The sequence below is a fragment of the Pleurodeles waltl genome, chromosome 9 (assembly GCF_031143425.1).
Source record: "Pleurodeles waltl isolate 20211129_DDA chromosome 9, aPleWal1.hap1.20221129, whole genome shotgun sequence".
Taxonomy (NCBI): Eukaryota; Metazoa; Chordata; class Amphibia; order Caudata; family Salamandridae; genus Pleurodeles; species Pleurodeles waltl.
In genome coordinates, this window is record NC_090448.1 from 293,335,997 (window position 1) to 293,356,080 (window position 20,084).

General features: G+C 46.8%; 1 protein-coding gene across 2 annotated transcripts in view; it reads right to left on the reverse strand.

Annotated features, from left to right (window-relative positions):
* Positions 1 to 20,084, reverse strand: part of CACNA2D2 (calcium voltage-gated channel auxiliary subunit alpha2delta 2) — a 1,401,889-nt gene that overhangs the window by 257,157 nt on the left and 1,124,648 nt on the right. For both annotated transcript variants that reach the window (XM_069206762.1, XM_069206763.1), the window contains exon 12: positions 8,365 to 8,472. In XM_069206762.1, coding sequence (XP_069062863.1) covers positions 8,365 to 8,472 — 108 coding nt within the window. The remainder of the gene's footprint in view (positions 1 to 8,364; positions 8,473 to 20,084) is intronic.

Consider the following 20,084-nt stretch of genomic DNA (forward strand, 5'->3'; position numbering starts at 1 on the left):
CCTCCTGGAGCGGTACCCCCAGAGTCCAACATGGTCAGGGTGCTTACAGAAGTCACCCTGTACCATTCCTCCACCAGTGCAGGGCTGTTAACCTGCCACTGGCCCTCCAACCTGGGGCCTGTACCTTCAGGTTGGACTAGGGCCCGGGGTGAGGCTTCCCTCCCCCTGCCCTCCCTTCTGGGGTCCAGCACCCTCCAACTAGGAGTGGCCTCCTCAGAAGACAACATGGTAGGGGCACTGTTATCAGTAGCCCCTCCCTCCAGGTCCGGGGGGACACCCTGAACCTGGTCTCCCAGCCCAGGGTCTGTACCCTCAGACTGGATCACCGCCTGGCAAACCAGGACTTCCTGGGAGGCACACCTACCCCCCACCAGGTCAGAGTTTAACCTCTACACCTGCCCATTCAACTCAGAGTCACCACCCTGAAGTTGAACAATTGCCTGGCACACCAGGACTTCCTGGAGGGCACACTGACCCTCCACCAGGTCAGAGTTTAACCTCTGCACCTGACCATTCAACTCAGGGTCACCACCCTGAAGTTGAACAATTGCCTGGCGCACCAGGACTTTCTGGGAGGCACACCTACCTCCCACCAGGTCAGAGTTTAACCTCTGAGCCTGGTTCCCCAACCCCGGGTCACAACCCTGAGGTTGGGCAATTGCCTGGCACGCCAGGACTTTCTGGGGGGCACACCTACCCCCCACCAGGTCAGAGGTTAACCTCTGAACCTGGATATCCAACCCAGAGTCACCACCCTGAGGTTGAACATTTGCCTGGTATACCAGGACTTTCTGGGGGGCACACCTACCCCCCACCAGGTCAGAGTTTGACCTCTGAACCTGGCCATCCAACCCAGAGTCGACACCCTGAGGTTGGACAACTGCCTGGCACGCCAGGACTTTCTGGGGGGCACACCTACCCCCCACCAGGTCAGAGTTTAACCTCTGAACCTGACCATCCAACCCAGGGTCAACACCCTGAGGTTGGACAATTGCCTGGCACAGCAGGACTTCTTGGGAGGCACACCTACCTCCCACCCGGTCAGAGTTTGACCTCTTCACCTGGTAAGCCAACCCAGAGTCACCACCCTGAGGTTGAACCATTGCCTGGCATTCCAGGACTTTCTGGGGGGCACATCTACCCCCCACCAGGTCAAAGTTTAACCTCTGAACCCGGTTATCCAACCCAGAGTCACCACCCTGAGGTTGAATCTTTGCCTGGCATGCCAGGACTTCCTGGGGGGCACTCTGACCCCCCACAAGGGACACGCCGTCCCCAAGGGCCACACAAGAGTCTGGTTGGCGCAGGTCTCCCGACCTCTGCCCATCCGGCAGAGTCTGGGTTTCCCCCAAACCAGAAACGGTTTCACCTGGGTCATTCCTGGGGGGCTCTGCTCTCAGAGCTGACCCCTGACTTTCAAGATCCTCCACTGGGGTCGGCCACCCCCTCTCAACCCTATGTCTGGACTTCTGTACCCCCTCACTAGGAGGGGTACTGCCAGACACCAGAACTGGTGGGATGCTGGTTACAGTCACCCCCCCAAGTTCTTCTGACACTGCGGGACTTCCCTCAAAAGGTGGCCCTACGGTACAGACTAGGCTTCCCTCCTGGTGTTCCCTCATGGAACCCTCCAGGACCTGGGACCTACCTGGGACACTACAATCCTTTCCCACCTTACTCGGTTGGGAACCACCTAGACCACTCCCTTCAGGAGCACCCCCAAATGCCTCTTCAGACTCTCTGGTACTCACCCAGAAGTCTGCCTCCATTGTAAGTTCCCTAGGGTCAGAGAACTCACACTCCACCTGGTGTTGGCGTAGCTCTGGAAAATAAGGACCAGACATATGCTCTCCAGCAATTACATCACTCTGCCCTTCACATGTATTAACCACAGTACCCTTCACCCAACCACCTAGTAACTCAGCCTTGGAAAAGCACTCTACATCACCCTCTTGAGACTGGTGAGACAGTTTCTGTCTGTCCCTGACACTCAACCCATACTCTTCTGGGATGTCTCTACACTCTATATCCAGGACGTCCACCAGGGGGGAACCCTTTTCTCTGTCACTCTCTGCTAGAGTCAGTAAAGTGTCCCTCCCCCCAGTAGGAATATGACTCCCTTTGCCAGTTCCCCAACCCTCCTCAGGGACCCTGTGCATAACGGGAACTACCTCATACCCTTGAACCACCCGGGGTGTGTCAACTCCCTTCTTCAAGTTGGGCACCACATCTCTGGGCTTGTGCCCTTCTTCAGCATTACTAGATGCAAGATTTTTGCTGCCACCATCTGAACTGGACTCAGCCCTTCCGGCCTCCAGTTTCAGCTCTTTACAGCTCAGCTCTTGAGCTGCAATCTTTTCTTCTTCCAGGGCTAAGAGACTTGCTGCCTCAGCCCTTTCAAGAAACTCATCTAGCTCTTCCATCCACCGTGCTTGAGCCATGAGCCATTCTTTTCTCACTGGGTCTCTTTCCTCATCTGAGTCGTCCTCCTCCTCCTCTGAGGGGTACTTAGTCATTTGGTTTCTTGCTGCCTCTCTCTCTGCCCATCTGTCTTCCTCCCAGACTATGTAGGCATGTAGCATCTCTGCTTTAGTAGATCTCTTTGCTACAGGAAGGCCACATTCTCTGCAAAGCTTCCTTAGGTCAGCCTTAGTGAGGTGGTCAGTAGGCAAAAAGAATAAGTAGGTAAGCGATCCCATTCTGATAGGATCTTACCAGCAAAAACCAAAATCCAAAGTCCAAAATATCAATAGTATATCCAGGAGGACATCAGAGACCAAAAGTCAAAAGAGATGAAAAATCAAGTTGACCTTCAACTGTGGGTAGGTAGTGAAATACTTAGCTACTGTATGTCACTGCACAAACACAAGTCCTATCCTCACCGCTGATCACCAATGTTAGAAATGGAGTTTTTGGTTGGCAGTCAGGTTACCCTCTGTCCAAGCAAAAGCCCTCACTCTAGTCAGGGTAAGTCACACACTATCCAAGATTATCCTGTGCCCACCCTCTGGTAGCTTGGCACGAGCAATCAGGCTTAACTTAGAAGGCAATGTGTAAAGTATTTGTGCAATAAATCATACAACACCATAGTATAACACCACAAAAATACACCACACAGTGTTTAGAAAAATATAGAATATTTATCTGGGTAATTGTAGGTCAAAACGATCAAAGTTGCAATACGAATTTGTAAAGATATCACTGAAAAGTGATATTAAGTGTCTTTAAGTCTTTAAAAAGCAATAAAGTGTCTTTCAAGCAAAGAGTACCTGGTTTCTGGTGGGAAATCTCCTCAGAGGGCCACAGGAGAAGAGATGCGTGGAAAAAGGGGTGTGTGCGTCGATTTCCGCTCAGCACACACAGACTTGCGTCGTTCTTTTCCACGCGGGGAAGTCGGGCATCGTTTTCCGGCGCGCAGACAGTCTCTTTTTGTGGATCGCGAGGATTACCAGATGTCCCGGGTCTGTGCGTGGATTCTCCTGCTTATTTTCCGGCTGCGCGTCGTTCTGCGGGGCTGCGCGTCGAAGTTTCGATCTCACCGTAGGCGTCGCGTCGATTTCTCCTTGGAAGTCGGGCGGCGTTGTCCTTGCGAGGCCGTGCGTCGAAATTTTGGTCTCACGGCAGGCGTCGCGTCGATTTCTCCTTGGAAGTCGGGCGGCGTTGTCCTTGCGAGGCCGTGCGTCAAAGTTTCGCACTCACGGTAGGCGTCGCGTCGATTTCTCCTTGGAAGTCGGGCGGCTTTGTCCTTGCGAGGTTGTGCGTCAAAGTTTCGCACTCGCGGTAGGCGTCGCGTCGATTTCTCCTTGGAAGTCGGGCGGCTTTGTCCTTGCGAGGTTGTGCGTCGAAGTCTCGATCGTCCCGAGGGCGTCGCGTTGATCAGCGTCGGTGTGCGGCGTTTTTCTCGCCGCGAAACAAGCTGTGCGTCGAAATTTTCGGCGCACGGAGCGTCCACGTGAAAGGCAGAAGTCTTTTTGGTCCTGAGACTTCAAGGAACAGGAGGCAAGCTCTATCCAAGCCCTTGGAGAGCACTTTCACAGCCAGACAAGAGTTCAGCAAGGCAGCAGGGCAACAGCAAGACAGCAGTCCTTTGGAGAAAGCAGACAGGTGAGTCCTTTGAGCAGCCAGGCAGTTCTTCTTGGCAGGATGTAGTTTCTGGTTCCGGTTTCTTCTCCAGCAAGTGTCTAGTGAGGTAGGGCAGAGGCCCTGTTTTATACTAAGTTGTGCCTTTGAAGTGGGGGTGACTTCAAAGAGTCTCTAAGAAATGCACCAAGTTCCCTTTCAGCTCAATCCTGTCTGCCAGAGTCCCAGTAGGGGGTGTGGCAGTCCTTTGTGTGAGGGCAGGCCCTCCACCCTCCCAGCCCAGGAAGACCCATTCAAAATGCAGATGTATGCAAGTGAGGCTGAGTACCCTGTGTTTGGGGTGTGTCTGAGTGAATGCACAAGGAGCTGTCAACTAAACCTAGCCAGACGTGGATTGAAGGGCACAACAAGATTTTAGTGCAAAGAAATGCTCACTTTCTAAAAGTGGCATTTCTAGAATAGTAATATTAAATCCGACTTCACCAGTCAGCAGGATTTTGTATTACCATTCTGGCCATACTAAATATGACCTTCCTGCTCCTTTCAGATCAGCAGCTGCCACTTCAACAGTGTATGAGGGCAGCCCCAACGTTAGCCTATGAAGGGAGCAGGCCTCACAGTAGTGTAAAAACGAATTTAGGAGTTTTACACTACCAGGACATATAACTACACAGGTACATGTCCTGCCTTTTACCTACACAGCACCCTGCTCTAGGGGTTACCTAGGGCACACATTAGGGATGACTTATATGTAGAAAAAGGGGAGTTCTAGGCTTGGCAAGTACTTTTAAATGCCAAGTCGAAGTGGCAGTGAAACTGCACACACAGGCCTTGCAATGGCAGGCCTGAGACAAGGTTAAGGGGCTACTGAGGTGGGTGGCACAACCAGTGCTGCAGGCCCACTAGTAGCATTTAATCTACATGCCCTAGGCACATGTAGTGCACTCTACTAGGGACTTACAGGTAAATTAAATAGTCAATCATGGATAAACCAATCAATAGTACAATTTACACAGAGAGCATATGCACTTTAGCACTGGTTAGCAGTGGTAAAGTGCTCAGAGGTCAAAAGCCAACAACAACAGGTCAGAAAAAATAGGAGGAAGGAGGCAAAAAGTTTGGGGATGTCCTGTCAAAAAGCCAGGTCCAACAATACTGTTGTTGGCAAGGATGAGATATGTGTAGCCACAAAAGGGTCAAATCCTGGGGTATGCTCTCCCGATACAGTGTTGTCATGCAATGCAGTAGCAAGCATTCCTGGTGGGAATCCCTCGACCATGACTCTAGATTCGGAAATAGTGTGCTGAAATTGCTTTGGTCCTCTAGCACAACTAAGTAATGAGAATGTGGTTGATGACATGTATAGACCTTCTGAACTGAGGGACTTGAGTGAGACGGGGGTAGCAAAGTATGTACCAATTGTATTTGCCGGAGTGAACTGAGTCAACCCAAAGAAGTTAATAAAAAATTAGTCAGTGAAGTTTCAATGAGAGCGATTGTGGAAAGCCTCCCAGTCAAAACTGACATTATACACTTACTTGGAAAAAAGCAAAGAGTGAATCAAGGGTCGTGAAGACAGAAGGATACTGACTGGCAGAAGACCAGAAAACATTGAGAAACACATATCAGTCAGTCTTATAGGGTGGGATCACGTATATGTCAGGATCAGTCATTTCCCCCTGTAAATAGCGATCATATGAGGGTCTCGAACCGGGGGGCCGTCCCTAGTGTGCCCCCGCTGAGCCTTATATTAGGAATCTGTCTAAAACCCCGGTACAGAATCTGTCTCAGAGGAAGGTAGGTCTGCGCTTCATTCATATGATTCACAAGGTGGGAGGACAGATAAGAGTTACCAGGAGGATGCTCAACCCACATGGGTCAACACTAGGTGCATGCAAGGTACTAGTGCCAACACATAGCCCTTTGCTGGAGTCTGGAAGGAGGACAAAGGTTGTATTCTTGGCTTCTGACCCTATGTTAAACAATGAACTGTAGTCATACTTCAGCTTATTCAGAGATTTTGGAGGTGACACCTCAGATCTTGGCCTATAAAACATAACGTTTTGGCTGGTGCTTAATTGTACTTACACAACAAAAACAAGGTGGGGAGCTTGTGAATTTATCTGTAGCTAAATCTTATGTGAACAGTGCATGCATCAAGATACCCAGCATTCACAGGAAGAAGGTGGTACACCAAGGCACAGTCTATGAACACCATTAAAGGTGCAACTTGCTATTACAGTTTGAAAATCTAATATCTAAACACAAATGAAATGACTGTTGAGCAACAGTTTGTCCTACTTATTTTTTGGTTCACCCACTGACTGAGTCTTGAATCTTTTCACAATAAATAATGCCAGTATAAACTAAGACGGGGATCTAGCCTACTCAATTACATACTTAAACAGCACATGGACAAAACCTATTTCTCCATGAACTTGAGGGAGCGTAGCTCTTATACTCAAAATTAACATGAAATGTTTATGAACTAATGCATAATAATGCCGCATAGAAAATGTATTAATGTGTTATTGCTAAAAACGCGCTTGAAATGTGCCCACGGGGAGTGGCCACCAATGTATGCAGTGAATAATGAAGCTGACTAACAATGAAATCATTAATACGTTACTGTATGATTTTACACTAATATTAAGAGTTATATGTTAAAGTGTTGCTAATAAATCATTAGGCCTTAGTTAGCATGAGCCGAGGCCTAGCTGCCCGGTTTCATATTAAATGTGTTTTTCTAACGTGCAGTTGTCATCAAACCGATTAGCAAAACTGATTGAGGCACTCTTGGTCCACATTACTGGTTCTTTCAACTACTTCAAAATAAACTTGACAACATTCAAGCCCTGATAAAAGCTACTAGCATAGCTGGAGCAAAATACATGTCAGCTGGACATTTATTTGAGCTATTGCGTCATAAGGACTACATTGACATCAGAATTACCATTTGTTTCCTTGAACCACATTGGAATAAAGTCAGCATGCAAATCGGAAATTGAATCAAAGATTTTTTTTCTCATTATGACTTTGAGAGAGTTCTATCAGCCCTGCATTAGAGGAGACTATTCTATTACTCGGTCGAAGGGACCATACAGGAAAGGCACCAAGCATCTCTAACACAAATATGAACCATCTTCAAATTATGGCACTTCTAGCCAGAATTTCAAGTACAAACTCTCTCCTTCACACTATAAATAAGGCATTCAGATGTGCAAGGAGGTCATTGATCTACCCATGGGAGTAAAGAGAACCGATTGTTTTATAGCGTTAATACTGTTCCTACGGCACCAGGTACAATAATCCATCAAACACAAAGGCATTTATTAGAAAAAGCATTAATTAGTTGTCCCAAATTGCATACATCATCTCTAAATGCACCTTGGAAACCTGCAGAAATATATGTTTTAAAATGACGGGAGGCACATTTTATAACAGAGGAAATAATTCTACTGTTCATTTTATTCTTTTCATGTGTTCAAGAAAAATGCCAAATGAAGACGTTTTGAAGCTGAACTATCCACTTTACTCAAGTTTCATGAAAACCTTTCTAGTTTGTGTGTGGGAGCACTGCATTCACTAAAGGGAGAGCGCTGCACATTTGGAGTGCATTTGTTCAATAATGTAATAAGACTGTCCAACCAATTACAGTATGTGTCCGGCAGAGGTTATCAGCATAACCATTGACAAGGTAAATACATTCCACATAGAGTCGTTGTAAGCAAATGCATGGCATTCAGATACCATGAAATCAGACACAATTCTATTGTCCTGGGCCTACAGCAGACAACATGATCTAAAGGGCTTCCTCAATTAAGCCCTTGATTTCAACCTATCTGCAACGGAATTCCTGTGTGGAGCTTCACTCAGCACAGCTATAAAGGAAAATCATGCCAGGAAAATTGCATTGGGAATGGACTGCAGTGTAGCTGGGATGTATTTTCCCAACCCCACACAACCCCACCTCCCCGGAACATGACACCCAGCCAAGGCAATGGGCAGCTTTCATCTTTCATTCCTTTGTCCACCCTATCTATTCCAATCACTCTCCTCTAGGGACCCCCAAAGTACATATACGAACATTGATCTCCTGCTAAGAGTAAGTTAAGTTAGTGTTCACACAGTTATTCCTCATTTCTAATAATTGAAGGAATTCCATGCAGAGATCGAGGATGGTGATAGTAGTTCCGGCCGTGGGGAATCTCCCACAAATTCTGAAATACTCATATTCAAGGCATAAATACCTCTGGGTTTCTGTACCCTATTGAGAAAACTCACCGTTTTGTTAGGCCAGTTGTACCTCTCAAAGACATCCTGCACACGATCCTCCCCACCGTCTGTGAACATCATAATCATCTTGTTGCAGTTTGCCCGAGTCACGTTTGTCTGTGAAGAGAAAATCAAAAGTCTGGTTAGGAACTGCACTCCAAGGCTGAGATAGGTTGAGTTTGTTTGGGAATGGGTTGATGTGAGATGAAACCCACAGGTATCTCTATATAGATGATCCAAGTTCTGAGTATTTCCTGTATGGTGTAACCAATATGGCCACGGGAAAAAGAAGCGGTCTGATTTGAAAATATGGGACAGTTAGTTGAATCTCATCACACAACTGTACCACTGAAGATGCCACCTATTAAAGCAAGGAATATTTGATCTACTTGTGCATAGACAGAAGTTCATCTATTGCTCTCTGTCTTAGTATGCCAAGCAAGTACAAGCTGCTGGGGCATCAGAAACATGGCTCCAGCTCTCACATGCTACCCTCTGCCATGATAAAAGATTTGTCTGATCTGTACGTGTGCCTACGACCATGGCTGACATTCACAGAAGGTCGGATTTGAGAATCTGTGACTTGAAAGACAGGCCTTTCTCTTTGAGCATCTGTGCTGTTTAGCCCATTCTCTGATGCTCTGCTCTGACCTGAATGCAGATGTGCATTGCAGTTGCATTGTGAGAGCCATTATGCCCAGTGTTAATAACTTAAGGGTTCAGTTTACGGCTTGGTAGGGAGGTGTGATCTCCATTGAAACAAGCTACAATGTGTTCTCTTATAGGAAGCCCCCCTTCCCTTTGACCAACAGTAAAGTGCACTTTGTATGTACACCCAAGACAGTATGAGTCATTTCCAGAAATTACACTTCTCTATCACTCAGCCTATGATTTGGAAGGCAGACCTACTCAACTTGGTATCCTGAAGTGTGTTCTACTCACAGATGCTTCTCTGTGACTGACATGCAGGTGTGAAATATAGGTGCATTATGAAGGAGCCAGTCTTCCCCAAGGTTAAGCTTGTGGCTTTTAATGAAGCTGTGTTCTTTGTGGACACAAGGAGCAATTTGTCTTTTACTCAGAAGGTGCCATCACCACTTAATGACAGTCAGTAGGGAATGCACACTCAGAAGAGTGTGTGTGTGTAATCAAAAACCTAGGGTGATCCCCGAAATGCCCAGGGACGTGGGTTTACAAATCTATATTTTACACATCAGTGGCACCTAATCTAAAATAAGTTAAAGAAAATGAAGTAGAATAACAGTTAATGCTTATTTACTAAGTGATTAAAGAATAACAATCAATACTGAACCTTGTGTGAAGTGAAAAATCATGCTTGGTGCTCATAAGTGACACATAAGGTGAGAGATGACCCTAACAAGATAACAATAGTAATAAAGTTTGTGAATCGAGGAAGTCGACAGTGTTTAGATACCGAAGGGATAAAGAATCATCATCAGGACTTTGCATATATTTGATCTGAGTCCAAGGGTAACATAGTGAAATTGAGTTTCTACTATTCGCGATTGAAAAGCAGAGTAAAATACTCCAAGGACAGAAGAGGATTAATTAGCTGAAGCCTGTAAAACAACTGAATTAAGAGCACTGAGTTAAGCTTTCTACATCATTTGTTTTTACCAGTTTCAGATTAGGGACCAGTGTTGTGTAAAATATATACCCCCAGGACAGTGTGTGGCATTACCAAAATCCTCAACTGCCCATGGTTCATTCGGTGCCTTAGAAGAAAGGCCTTAACACCATGTGTATCTGTGCAGGGTGTCTAACTCGCAGATGCTCCTTGCAGGCGTGCGTGTGCACCATAATGGAACCACAGCGCCTATTCTCTACATGTCCAGGGTTAACATTGCTAAGGGGTGGAGTCACATACTGGTCACAGGTCTATTCCAGTTCTTCCAGTACAGCCCAGCAAACACAAGAAAAAAAAAAAAAATTATGGACTGCCTGGAACTGCATTTACCGTGATGCACTGGGGAGGAAATTAACAGAACTGAGACCCATTAGCAATCTATATACAAGCTCCTGCTCTTTGGGGATCTGGTGATCGATTTCCAGAGCCAGGAGCTGTTTAGTACTTATCCCCAGACACTAAGAGCTGCAGGTCATGTCCCACCCAAAGTACTCTTCTCCCTCCTGAAGGGTTCAGAACAACAAAACACTGGGCTAAACTGATAACAGCACTGGCTACGCTTCAAACCCAAAGGGCAAATTGTAAGTTACGGACTGCCCTGAAGGGCATTTACAATCATGTACAAGGAAGGGCTGGGACAGGCCTGTGACCAGTGTGTGACTTCAACCCTTAGCAATCTTAGTGGGTAAGCCTGAGCTATGTGAGTTACATATTTGTTGAGGGGTGATGGCCCTGGCATAAAATGCTCCCACAGCTTCTCAATGGTTGGCGAGTGTGAGTCATCCGTTTTGGTAAAGCAGATGTAGCTCAACAAAAACAATAAAGGCAGAGCTCAGAAATGTATAAGACAAGCTGATAGAGGAGCTAAACCGATTATTCCTTGATATTCATAGAAAGCACTTCAGCACATGCTAAAGATTGCCAGTCAAGAACTACTTGAAATATAAAAGCCTATATTCTGTCTAAATTACAGTACGCGATTGTGTCCCCAGAGGTTTCACGATGCAGCATCCTTATCTCAAGTCTCCTGTAATATAATATTTGGCTTTTTACTGTATTTTATGTCTACCACTGCCTATCGTTTTTCACCTCCATCTCACAACGCATTTCGGCTTTCATTCCATAATAAGCACGACAGGTTAACTAGCCATGTAGACTAGAAATACACTCAATGACCCTCCACTCTATCCACCCTCCAAGTCATTAACTCCGAATGACAAGCTTCTTTAGCAACATGAGGCTGCTAGCAAAAGGCATTTTTTACATCAACTTAGTAAATATATTTTGTCTACTAATGACACCAATAATTAACTCAGTGCTTCATTTAAGTTCACATGTACACGAACTAAACATTTCATTCCAAAGGTAAAATCAATAAACTTCAATTTTGTCTCTAAAAATCCATTTCGCTAGGCATTTTACAGTTCAACTTTGGCACAGTTTTAAATCACTGTGAATTAGCTGGAAATATCTCAAACCTCTAAAGTATTGTCTTATAAGCTAGTTTTACCTCCAAAGTTGTGATTCGGGTTTTAGTCACTATAAGATACAGACCATTTTGACGTATTCACTTGTTGGCACGTTAGTTACGTCTTCTTTGGTTCATCATCATGCATCTCACTTTGCAACAATCCTCATTCTTGCTTAACGCTTAGCATTTCCAGTTAATCTGGTTCATTACCAGTTGGTGCTATGCACTTTAATTTCAAGCACTACACAGCAGAATTACAAAGTTGTCAAACAATGCAGCACAGCAACCAAAATTGCTGTGTTGTGTTATGTGGGAGGGAGAGAACAGGCACTGCATATCTATTAGGATTTGGTCCCCTTGAATGGTATGTATGTATGCATTGGAAATGGCCATTCTTACAGGTTGAACCCCACACTTTTTGCCTTCCTCCTTTTATTTTTCTGGCCCTCTTTTTGTTGGCTGTAGGACTCTGAGCACTTTACCACTGCTTATCCATGCTAAAGTGCATCTGCTCTCTCCCCTAAAACTTGGAATGATTTCCTTACACCGGCTTGGCATATTTAATTCACCTGTATGTCCCTTGAAACGTGGTATGCCCTATACCCAGGGGCTGTAAATTAAATGCTACTAGTGGATCTGCAGAGCTGATTGTGCCACCCACAAAAGTAGCATTTCAAACCCAGTGGCGGCAGGTAGCTTTAGGAGGGAGGGGGGTGGGCGGGAAGCACACACACACTCATTCTTTCACACACACATGCACGCACGCACATCCATTAACCACACTCATAACATGCAAACATACACGCATGCACCAAGCATCCATTTTAAAAGATCACACACTCATTCATTCACACATGCACGCACGCACATCCATTAACACTCATAACATTCAAACATGCACGCACGCACCAGACATTCATTTTAAAAGATCACACACACACTTACCTTCAGCCTCGGAGGTCCCAGGAGGGTTGGGACTGCTGCCTATGGTCAGCCAATGAGGGAAGGCAGCAGTCCCAGCCTCGACACAGAGTGGGATGGGGTCAGTGAGACTGCTGACCCCACTCTGTGAGAAATGTCAATGATTGACACTCTCCCTGGGCCCTTCAGGGCTTAAACCTGAAGCGCCCAGGTCGAAGTCAATGGGTGATGCTTTCCTCATCACCCAGGGGAGGGCCTCAAGGCACCTTTGCTGAGCCAAGTAGGTCACGCCCATAGGAGCTGTGACCTCCTAATCCCAGCAAAGTCCAGCTCAGGCAGCCAGGAGTCTGCGCAAATTGCACGTCTGCTCCTGGCTGTCTGACCTGTACATGAAGAGTGTCTGTCAGGCTGACCTTTGTTCAGCCTGACAGACACTCTTCATGAGGGGCAAAAGGTGGGCGGGGGGCGTGGCCCCTCCACCCTAAAGGACGGGCAGCGACTGTTCAAATCCTGTCTCAGGCCTGCCACTGCAGTGCCTGCATGCACAATTTACTGCCACATTGGCTTGGCATCTCAAACTACTTGCCAAGGCCTAAACTCCCCTTTTAGTACACCTAAGACACCCCTAATGTAGGCACTAGCTAGCCCTATGGCAGGGTGCTGTGTAGGTAAAAAGTAGGACATGTACTTTCAAGTTTTACATGTCCTAGTAGGGACAAACAGACTATTTTGTTTTTCACTACTGTGAGTGCTGCCCCTGTCATAGGTTAGAATTGGCACTTAAATATGTGGTAATTTCTGCTCTGAAAGGAGTAGCATTAGCATGTTTGCTATGAATGTTAGTGAAAAATCCTGCTTACTTTTGTAGTTGGATTTTACACTACTATTTTAGAATGCAACTTTTAGAAAGTGGGCATTTCTCTGTGCTTATAACTAGTGATAACTACACTTTGCGCATAATTTCCAGACAGCCACAACACAGGAGGAACTGGGTGTGACAGGAGAGTCGTCTGGGTCTATCTGCATTCTGATAGTCATCCTGGGCTGGGGGAGAGGGAGACAGAACATAATTACATTTGTATAGGCTGTGTCCTGCCCTCACACAAAGGGCTGATTTACCCCCTACTGATGTCGGGAACCAGAGTTGAGTTGAAAGGGGTTGTGTTATTCTCCAAAATGTCTTTGTCCAAGGGAATCATTTAAAGTGTAAGCATAGAGGCTCTAACCCCATGATTTCAGAGCACTTTTGGAACTAGGACTCTGTGCTGCACAAAGGACTCATCTGGACTGCTCTTCTGCTGTTGCCCTGCTCCCTACACTCCCCTTTCCTGACAACGCAGTTCAAAAGTACCATATTTTTATATAATCCTGTGTGGAGTCTCTTTTATGATATATTTATTGTGTCAGGGGTATGAGTGTGTTACGCAAATGCTCTGTACATTGCCTTTAGAAATAAGCCTGTCTGCTCTGCTCCAAGCAACCAGGGGGTGAGCACAGGTTCTCAATGGTGTGTAACTTACATGCACTGATTAGAGTGGTGAATTCTGCCTGACTTACAGACATACCGTAGCCAACCATTAGCCCCACTTCTAACGATGGTGGCTGCGGTGGGGTAGGACTTGCCTTTGCTTGCTACCACAGTGATTCACTATTGGCATAAAAACTCTGCACTCAGTCCCTTATGTGCTGTTGGTTTTCTCCTGTTCTCTCATTGGTCATTTTTATGTTTACTTCTGCTTTATTTCTTGCACTTGGGAATGTTGTTTATGCTTTTGTTGTTTATTCCAGTGGTGGCACCTTACCAAAATTGGGTCAATCTTTAACCTAGACCACCTATTCTACTACAATGAGGAGGAGTTAAAGGTTTTCTGCAGGGAGAGGGGACTTCCAGTGAGTGGGGGCCTTCTGAAAACCCTATACTATTTTGATATGGGGCATGGGAAAGCAACCGAGGAAGAGGATGAAGAGGGGGTTGGTTCTGAGGGAGACCCTGAAGAGGACCCATAGAATGGTGATGACTGAGTGGAAGGGTACTCCATCCACACCCTCAAAGGGCAGTGACTGTGAGGGAGTTGGGAAAGAGGGAGAACATGACCAGGCAAGACATGAGACAGAGAGGACCCCATAGATAGGGAGTCCCTTACTGTGTCTAGTGCCAGGAGCAGTGTCACCTCCCATTCGCTGTCCCCTGAGGAACTCAAGGATAGACAGCATGAGAGGGACCTGAGGCTGCAGCTGGTGCAGCTAGCTCTGGAGGAGAGGAGGTTAGAGGCTGATAAAAGCAGTTGCACAGGAGAGGATTGCGAAGGCTGAGAGGATCTTCACCTAGGAAAAGCTTGCTCTGGAGGGAAGAAAACTAACCCCGAACATAGTTTTAGATTCTGGACTCACCTGCACTGCAGGTGAAGTCCAGTGGTGGCAGCAATTTTGAATCTAGTGTGAGGAACACAATCTACATACCCACAGACTTGGTGCTTTACTTCAAGGAGGGGATATGTCCGTGGCTGCAGGAATATGAGAGGGCTCTGAGAGTGTGCAGGATTCCTGAGGCGGACTGGGAAGCTGGCCTGGGAGTTATACTCCTTGTGATGGGAGGGGTGCCATACTGGCCCTAGAAGGAAAAGACAAGCAGCGGTACCCCCCCATGAAGGAAGCCCTGATTGCAAGGTATGAATCACCCCTGAAAAATATAGCTTGAGGTTGAGGGGCAGCAGGATCTGACCAGTATTAGGGGCAGTTTGTGAAGGATTGTTGCAAAGCACTAGATGGCTGGGTCATGGGTAGCATAGCAAACAGTTGTGAAAGGCTGTACATTCTGATTATCAGACAGCACATGGTCCGGTTTCCAGAGCTCCGCCAAAATCTATTGGAGCGTAAGTTCTCTGACCCCAGGGAACGTGCAAAGGAGGCAGACCTATGCGTGTGACCCAGAGAGTCTACAGAGTGATCCTACGGGGAGTGGTTCAGGTTCCCCCTAACCGAGGGTGGGGGAGGTTCAGAGTAGCCCAGATAGGTCCTCTTGCAATGCGTGGATAAAGGGTCCCATGTCCCTTCTCAGAGGAGGAGAAAAGGGGGGTAGAAGACATCCCAGGGTGCTCTATGCCCAGCCCCAGAGCTTGAAGAGCTCCCCGAGGGAGCCCCAGGAAGGGACTCTAGTTTGTACTGTGAGACCATCCACTGAGGGGGACCCCAGAGTGTCAGGGGAACTTGGGAGCCGGTGGCTGAACCAAGCTTCCAACCAGTTCTGATGTCTGACAGCACCACTCCACAAAGGAGGGTGCTGAAGCCCAGATGGAGGGTTGGGGGAGGAAGTACTCACCCTTAACCCCTGTCTAGCCTAAGGGTACATACCCTGGGATTGAGGGCCAGGTTCAGGGTATCACCCCCTGACCTGGAGGGAGGGGTTGCTGCTAAAAGAGTCCCTACCATATTATATTCTGGGGGGAACACACCTGGGGGGAGGGTGCAGAATTATAGGAGAGTGGCAGGGGAAAGAAGGACTCACCTCTGACCCCGGTTCAGCCCAAAGGTACAGACCCTGGATTGGGAGACCAACTGCATGGTAGAATCCCTGAACAGGTGGGACAGCTGAGCAGGATATCTGACACAAGTAACCTGACAGTTCTGCATTCTGGGGGTACTACTCCCAAAAGGAGAGTATGGAACCCCAGAAGAAGGGGCATGGGGAGGATAGCCTCATCCATGGCTCCTGTCCAGCGTGAGGATAAAGACTCTGGGCTGGAAGACCAGTCTCAGGATACCACCAATGAACTGGTGAGAGGTGGAGTGGAGAAAGATGTAATGCACCTGGGGCTACTGCCCCCCACTCTGAGAAGGCACAGAGAACAGAGACCCCCAGATTGTCTGGGGCCTGATTCTCTTCACTAACAGCTGTAAGTGGTCTCTGTTGGTTGCTGTCCTTAGGGATGGAGTTGTCCTTGGGTTGGGGACAGAAGTCAGACCCAAGGGGTGTAATGGGCCACAACACTTTGTTGGTCATGATGCTACTCTCTGCCTGCTGGGATGCATCTGTGAGCAGATTAAAGTTAGGTTGTTCGCGGACAGTGTCTGCAGGTGAGGAGAAGGTTTCCCCATGGACTAGCTTAGTGGGTTCTAAGAGTACAGACAGAGGGAACTAACTGGCCTTAGAAAGGTGTAGAACTGGTAAGTACTGCTGCTGCAGTTGTGGGCCATTGCCCACCTTCTATTGCCCCAAGCAGGGAAGCCCTTCAAGGTATTGATTGGTCTACCCTGGCTTTAGGCTTGAGGGGGGTTGTGTTTGAAATGGCCTTTTCTACTGGGTTAACCCCAAACTGCTTGCCTTCCTCCTCCTATTTTTCTGACCATCTTTTTGTTGGCTTTAGGACTCTGAGCACTTTAACAATGCTAATCAGTGCTAAAGTGCATGTGCTGTCTCATCTAAAATTTGGTATGATTGGCGTACATCTGTTTGGCATATTTAATTTATCTGCAAGTCCCTTGTAAAGTGGTATAATATATACCCAGGGGCTGTAACTTAAATGTTACTAGTGGGCCTTTAGCACAGATTGTACCACCCACAGAAATAGCCTTTCAAACCTGTCTCAGGCCTGCCACTGCAGTGCCTGCATGTGCAGTTTACTGCCACATTGGCTTGGCACTTCAAACTACCTGCCAAGGACTAAACTCCCTTTTTAGTACACTAAACTCACCACTAAGGTAGGCCTTAGGTAGCCCTATTGGCAGGGTGCTGTGTATATAAAAGATATGACATACTTATTATATTTTACATTTCCTAGTAGCACAGCCTACTTTGTTTTTCACTACAGCGAGTGCTGCATCTCTCAAATGTCAGGACTGGGAATTCCCTTACATATTTTTTTAAGTGGTAATTTCTAATCTGAAAGGAGTAGCATTGGCATATTTGGTATAGTTGGAATGGTAGTGAAAAGTCCTGCTTACTGATGTTGTTAGATTTCACATTACTATTTTAGAAATGCCACTTTTAGAAAGTGTGCCTTTCTCTGTGCTTATAACTGTAGTGTTTTATAGCCTGACTCCAATCGACATTTAGGGCAGAGTGACAACTACACTTTTGGCATTGTCTCCAGACAGCCACAACAGAGAAGGGACTCAGTGTGACAGGAGAGGCATCTGGCTCCATCTGCATACTGATAGTCTTCCTGGCCTGAGAGAAAAGGATGTGGGGTGCATTTACATTTGTATAGGCTGTGTCCTGCCCTCACACAGGGGGCTGATTTACCCTCTACTGATTTCTGGAGCCAAGGCTGGGTTGAAAGGGGTTGTGTTACACTTGAAAGGGTTCCTTGGAAGTCACCCCTTGAACAAAGACATTTTGGAGTATAAGTACAGGGGCTCTGACCCCATGATTTTTAGAGTACTTTTGGAACTGGGACTGAATCTCTTTCAGTAGGACTACTGTGCTGCACAAAGGACTCATCTGGACTGCTTTTCTGCTGTTGCCCTCCTGTCTGCTACTTGCTGGGTGACCTAAAGGACTCACTGGATTGCATTTCTACTTGCTGTCCTGCTGCCAGCTGCTCCCTGGCTGCGGTTTCACTAGGCACTGCTGGGCTGCCAGCAGGAACTTCCATAGAGCCTACTTGCTTCATGTGCTGGTCTGCCTGCCCTGTTGTGCCCCCAAAGTGCCTCCCTAAGGAACCCAGTGTGTAAGGAGGGCTGTTTCCTGCTCCTTGACTGCTTCCCAGCATTGTGTAGGGGGGGGCACATCATTTCTTTTTGTGCACAGGGAGCGCTTTACTGTCCTTCGGAGAATGGAGAGTGCTTTTGCCATCAAGGATCATAACTGGTGTCTTCCCCAGGGTGCCCTGCCCCCCTACAAAGGAAACCTTGATGTATAGCAGCTGCGATTCAGGTGTCCTGGAGAGGCATCCATCCCTACCGTTATCATGGCCGCCCCCGAGAATGGAGTCCTTTGCAGTACAACTGCGCCCAAAACTTGCAGCAAACAGCTGCCTGGCTTTGAGCCCATCAGTGGTAGGTAGCCACCCAAATCAAATCAGGAGCAGCACTAAGTGAAAAACTGTGACGTACGGTGCAAACAGGCAGCTGGATGGCAACCTGTCTCCTCTGATGTGGTGCCATGCTTTTGTGGGCAGCGACCCTCTGCTTCTTTTTGCTCGAGTACATGGGAACATAGGACAGTCTTCCCGGTCACCCTGACAGGGTATGTGTGTGACCCCTCTTTCCGGATCGTACATGAAAGCCCTGCCCTTACTAGCAGGTGACAGTGCCGGGGAGGTCTTCAATGGAGGTCCCCGCTCTGGAGTTTCCTACTGGCAACACCACTACCGTATCACCCCTAAGGGACACGCAGGTAATCTTGTGCCTCTTAACGGAGGCCACTATCACTTTTCCTTGAAACATGCTTCAATAGTACCATAGCCCCACTAGTAGCAGTGCAGAGGTCCTGGTGCATGTGTGTCACTGATCTACTGGGGGTGACATTCTAAGATTGGAGTACTCATCGTGATTCTGAGTGATTCTAAGGTTTTTCACCCTCACCAAACCTGCTACCTAACCTGTCTTACTATGTACATTGGGGTGCTTGTGTTGCCAGAATAACGGGTCACATCACAGTGACGGCATACGGTGCACAATGATTATGGTCCACAAGCTAATCTGCTGCATTTCCTGGCCTAAGAATTCACTGTGGGTGTTCTGCAGTTGCGTTGATGACTAATGAGTCAGAAGTCGGGACCCTAACCCAAGTTATGTCACTTTGATGATCAATTCTTTATTTGTGAAATATGGTAATTTAGAGGTTTTACTGCAGTATCACATGCCCTGATGCTATCATGTTTGATTCATGTATGGTCAGGACAGCAAGTAACATGCCAGTAATTACCTATAAAACACAGTACTTATGATTTAGGTTGTTGTGATACAAAGATATATACATAAAATAGGAAGATCATTTTATATAGTCCTGTGTGGAGTCTCTTTTGTGGTGTATTTATTGTGTCACAGGTATGAGTGTGTTAAGCAAATGCTTTATACATTAATTCTGGAGACAAGCTTGACTGCTCTACGCCAAGCTACCAAGTGTGAACACAGGTAGTCTCTGGTGTGTAACTTACTTGCCCTGCCTAAAGTGGTGGGTTCTACCTGAGTTAGGGACATACCCTAGCCAACCAGAAACCACACTTCAAACAGTATGTATGTATGTATGTGTGTAATTATGTGTTATTTATATAGCAAAAACCTAGTGACAAGGAGGTGGAGCACTGTGCAGGGCAAAGATAAGCATAACGACAACGAGTGATAGGAGAGGTAGCTGGTTTGTGGACAGTTAATGTTTTGTGGTGTAGTGTTCTTTAAAGAGGTACGTCTTTAGGTCTTTCCTAAATTGGAGCAGTCCTGATAGATATGTGGGTGTTGTTCCAGACCCTGGGTGCGTAGAGGGAAAAGGCATGCTACTTTATTTTTTCCTTTTTATTTTTGTTAGTCTTCAGTGTGATGATGTCTTGGCTGTTGGTGTACTGATAACCACCAAAGATGATGAGTATGTCTGCAAGATAATCAGCATTACTGGTCATAGTGGCTTTCTAAATGAAGCAGCTAGTTTTGAAGATGGTGGCTGGCTAGAGGAGCCAATGCAGCTCCATCAGAATGGGGGTGATATTATCAAATGTTTTTAGTCCTGGAATAAAACGTGCTGTGGCATGT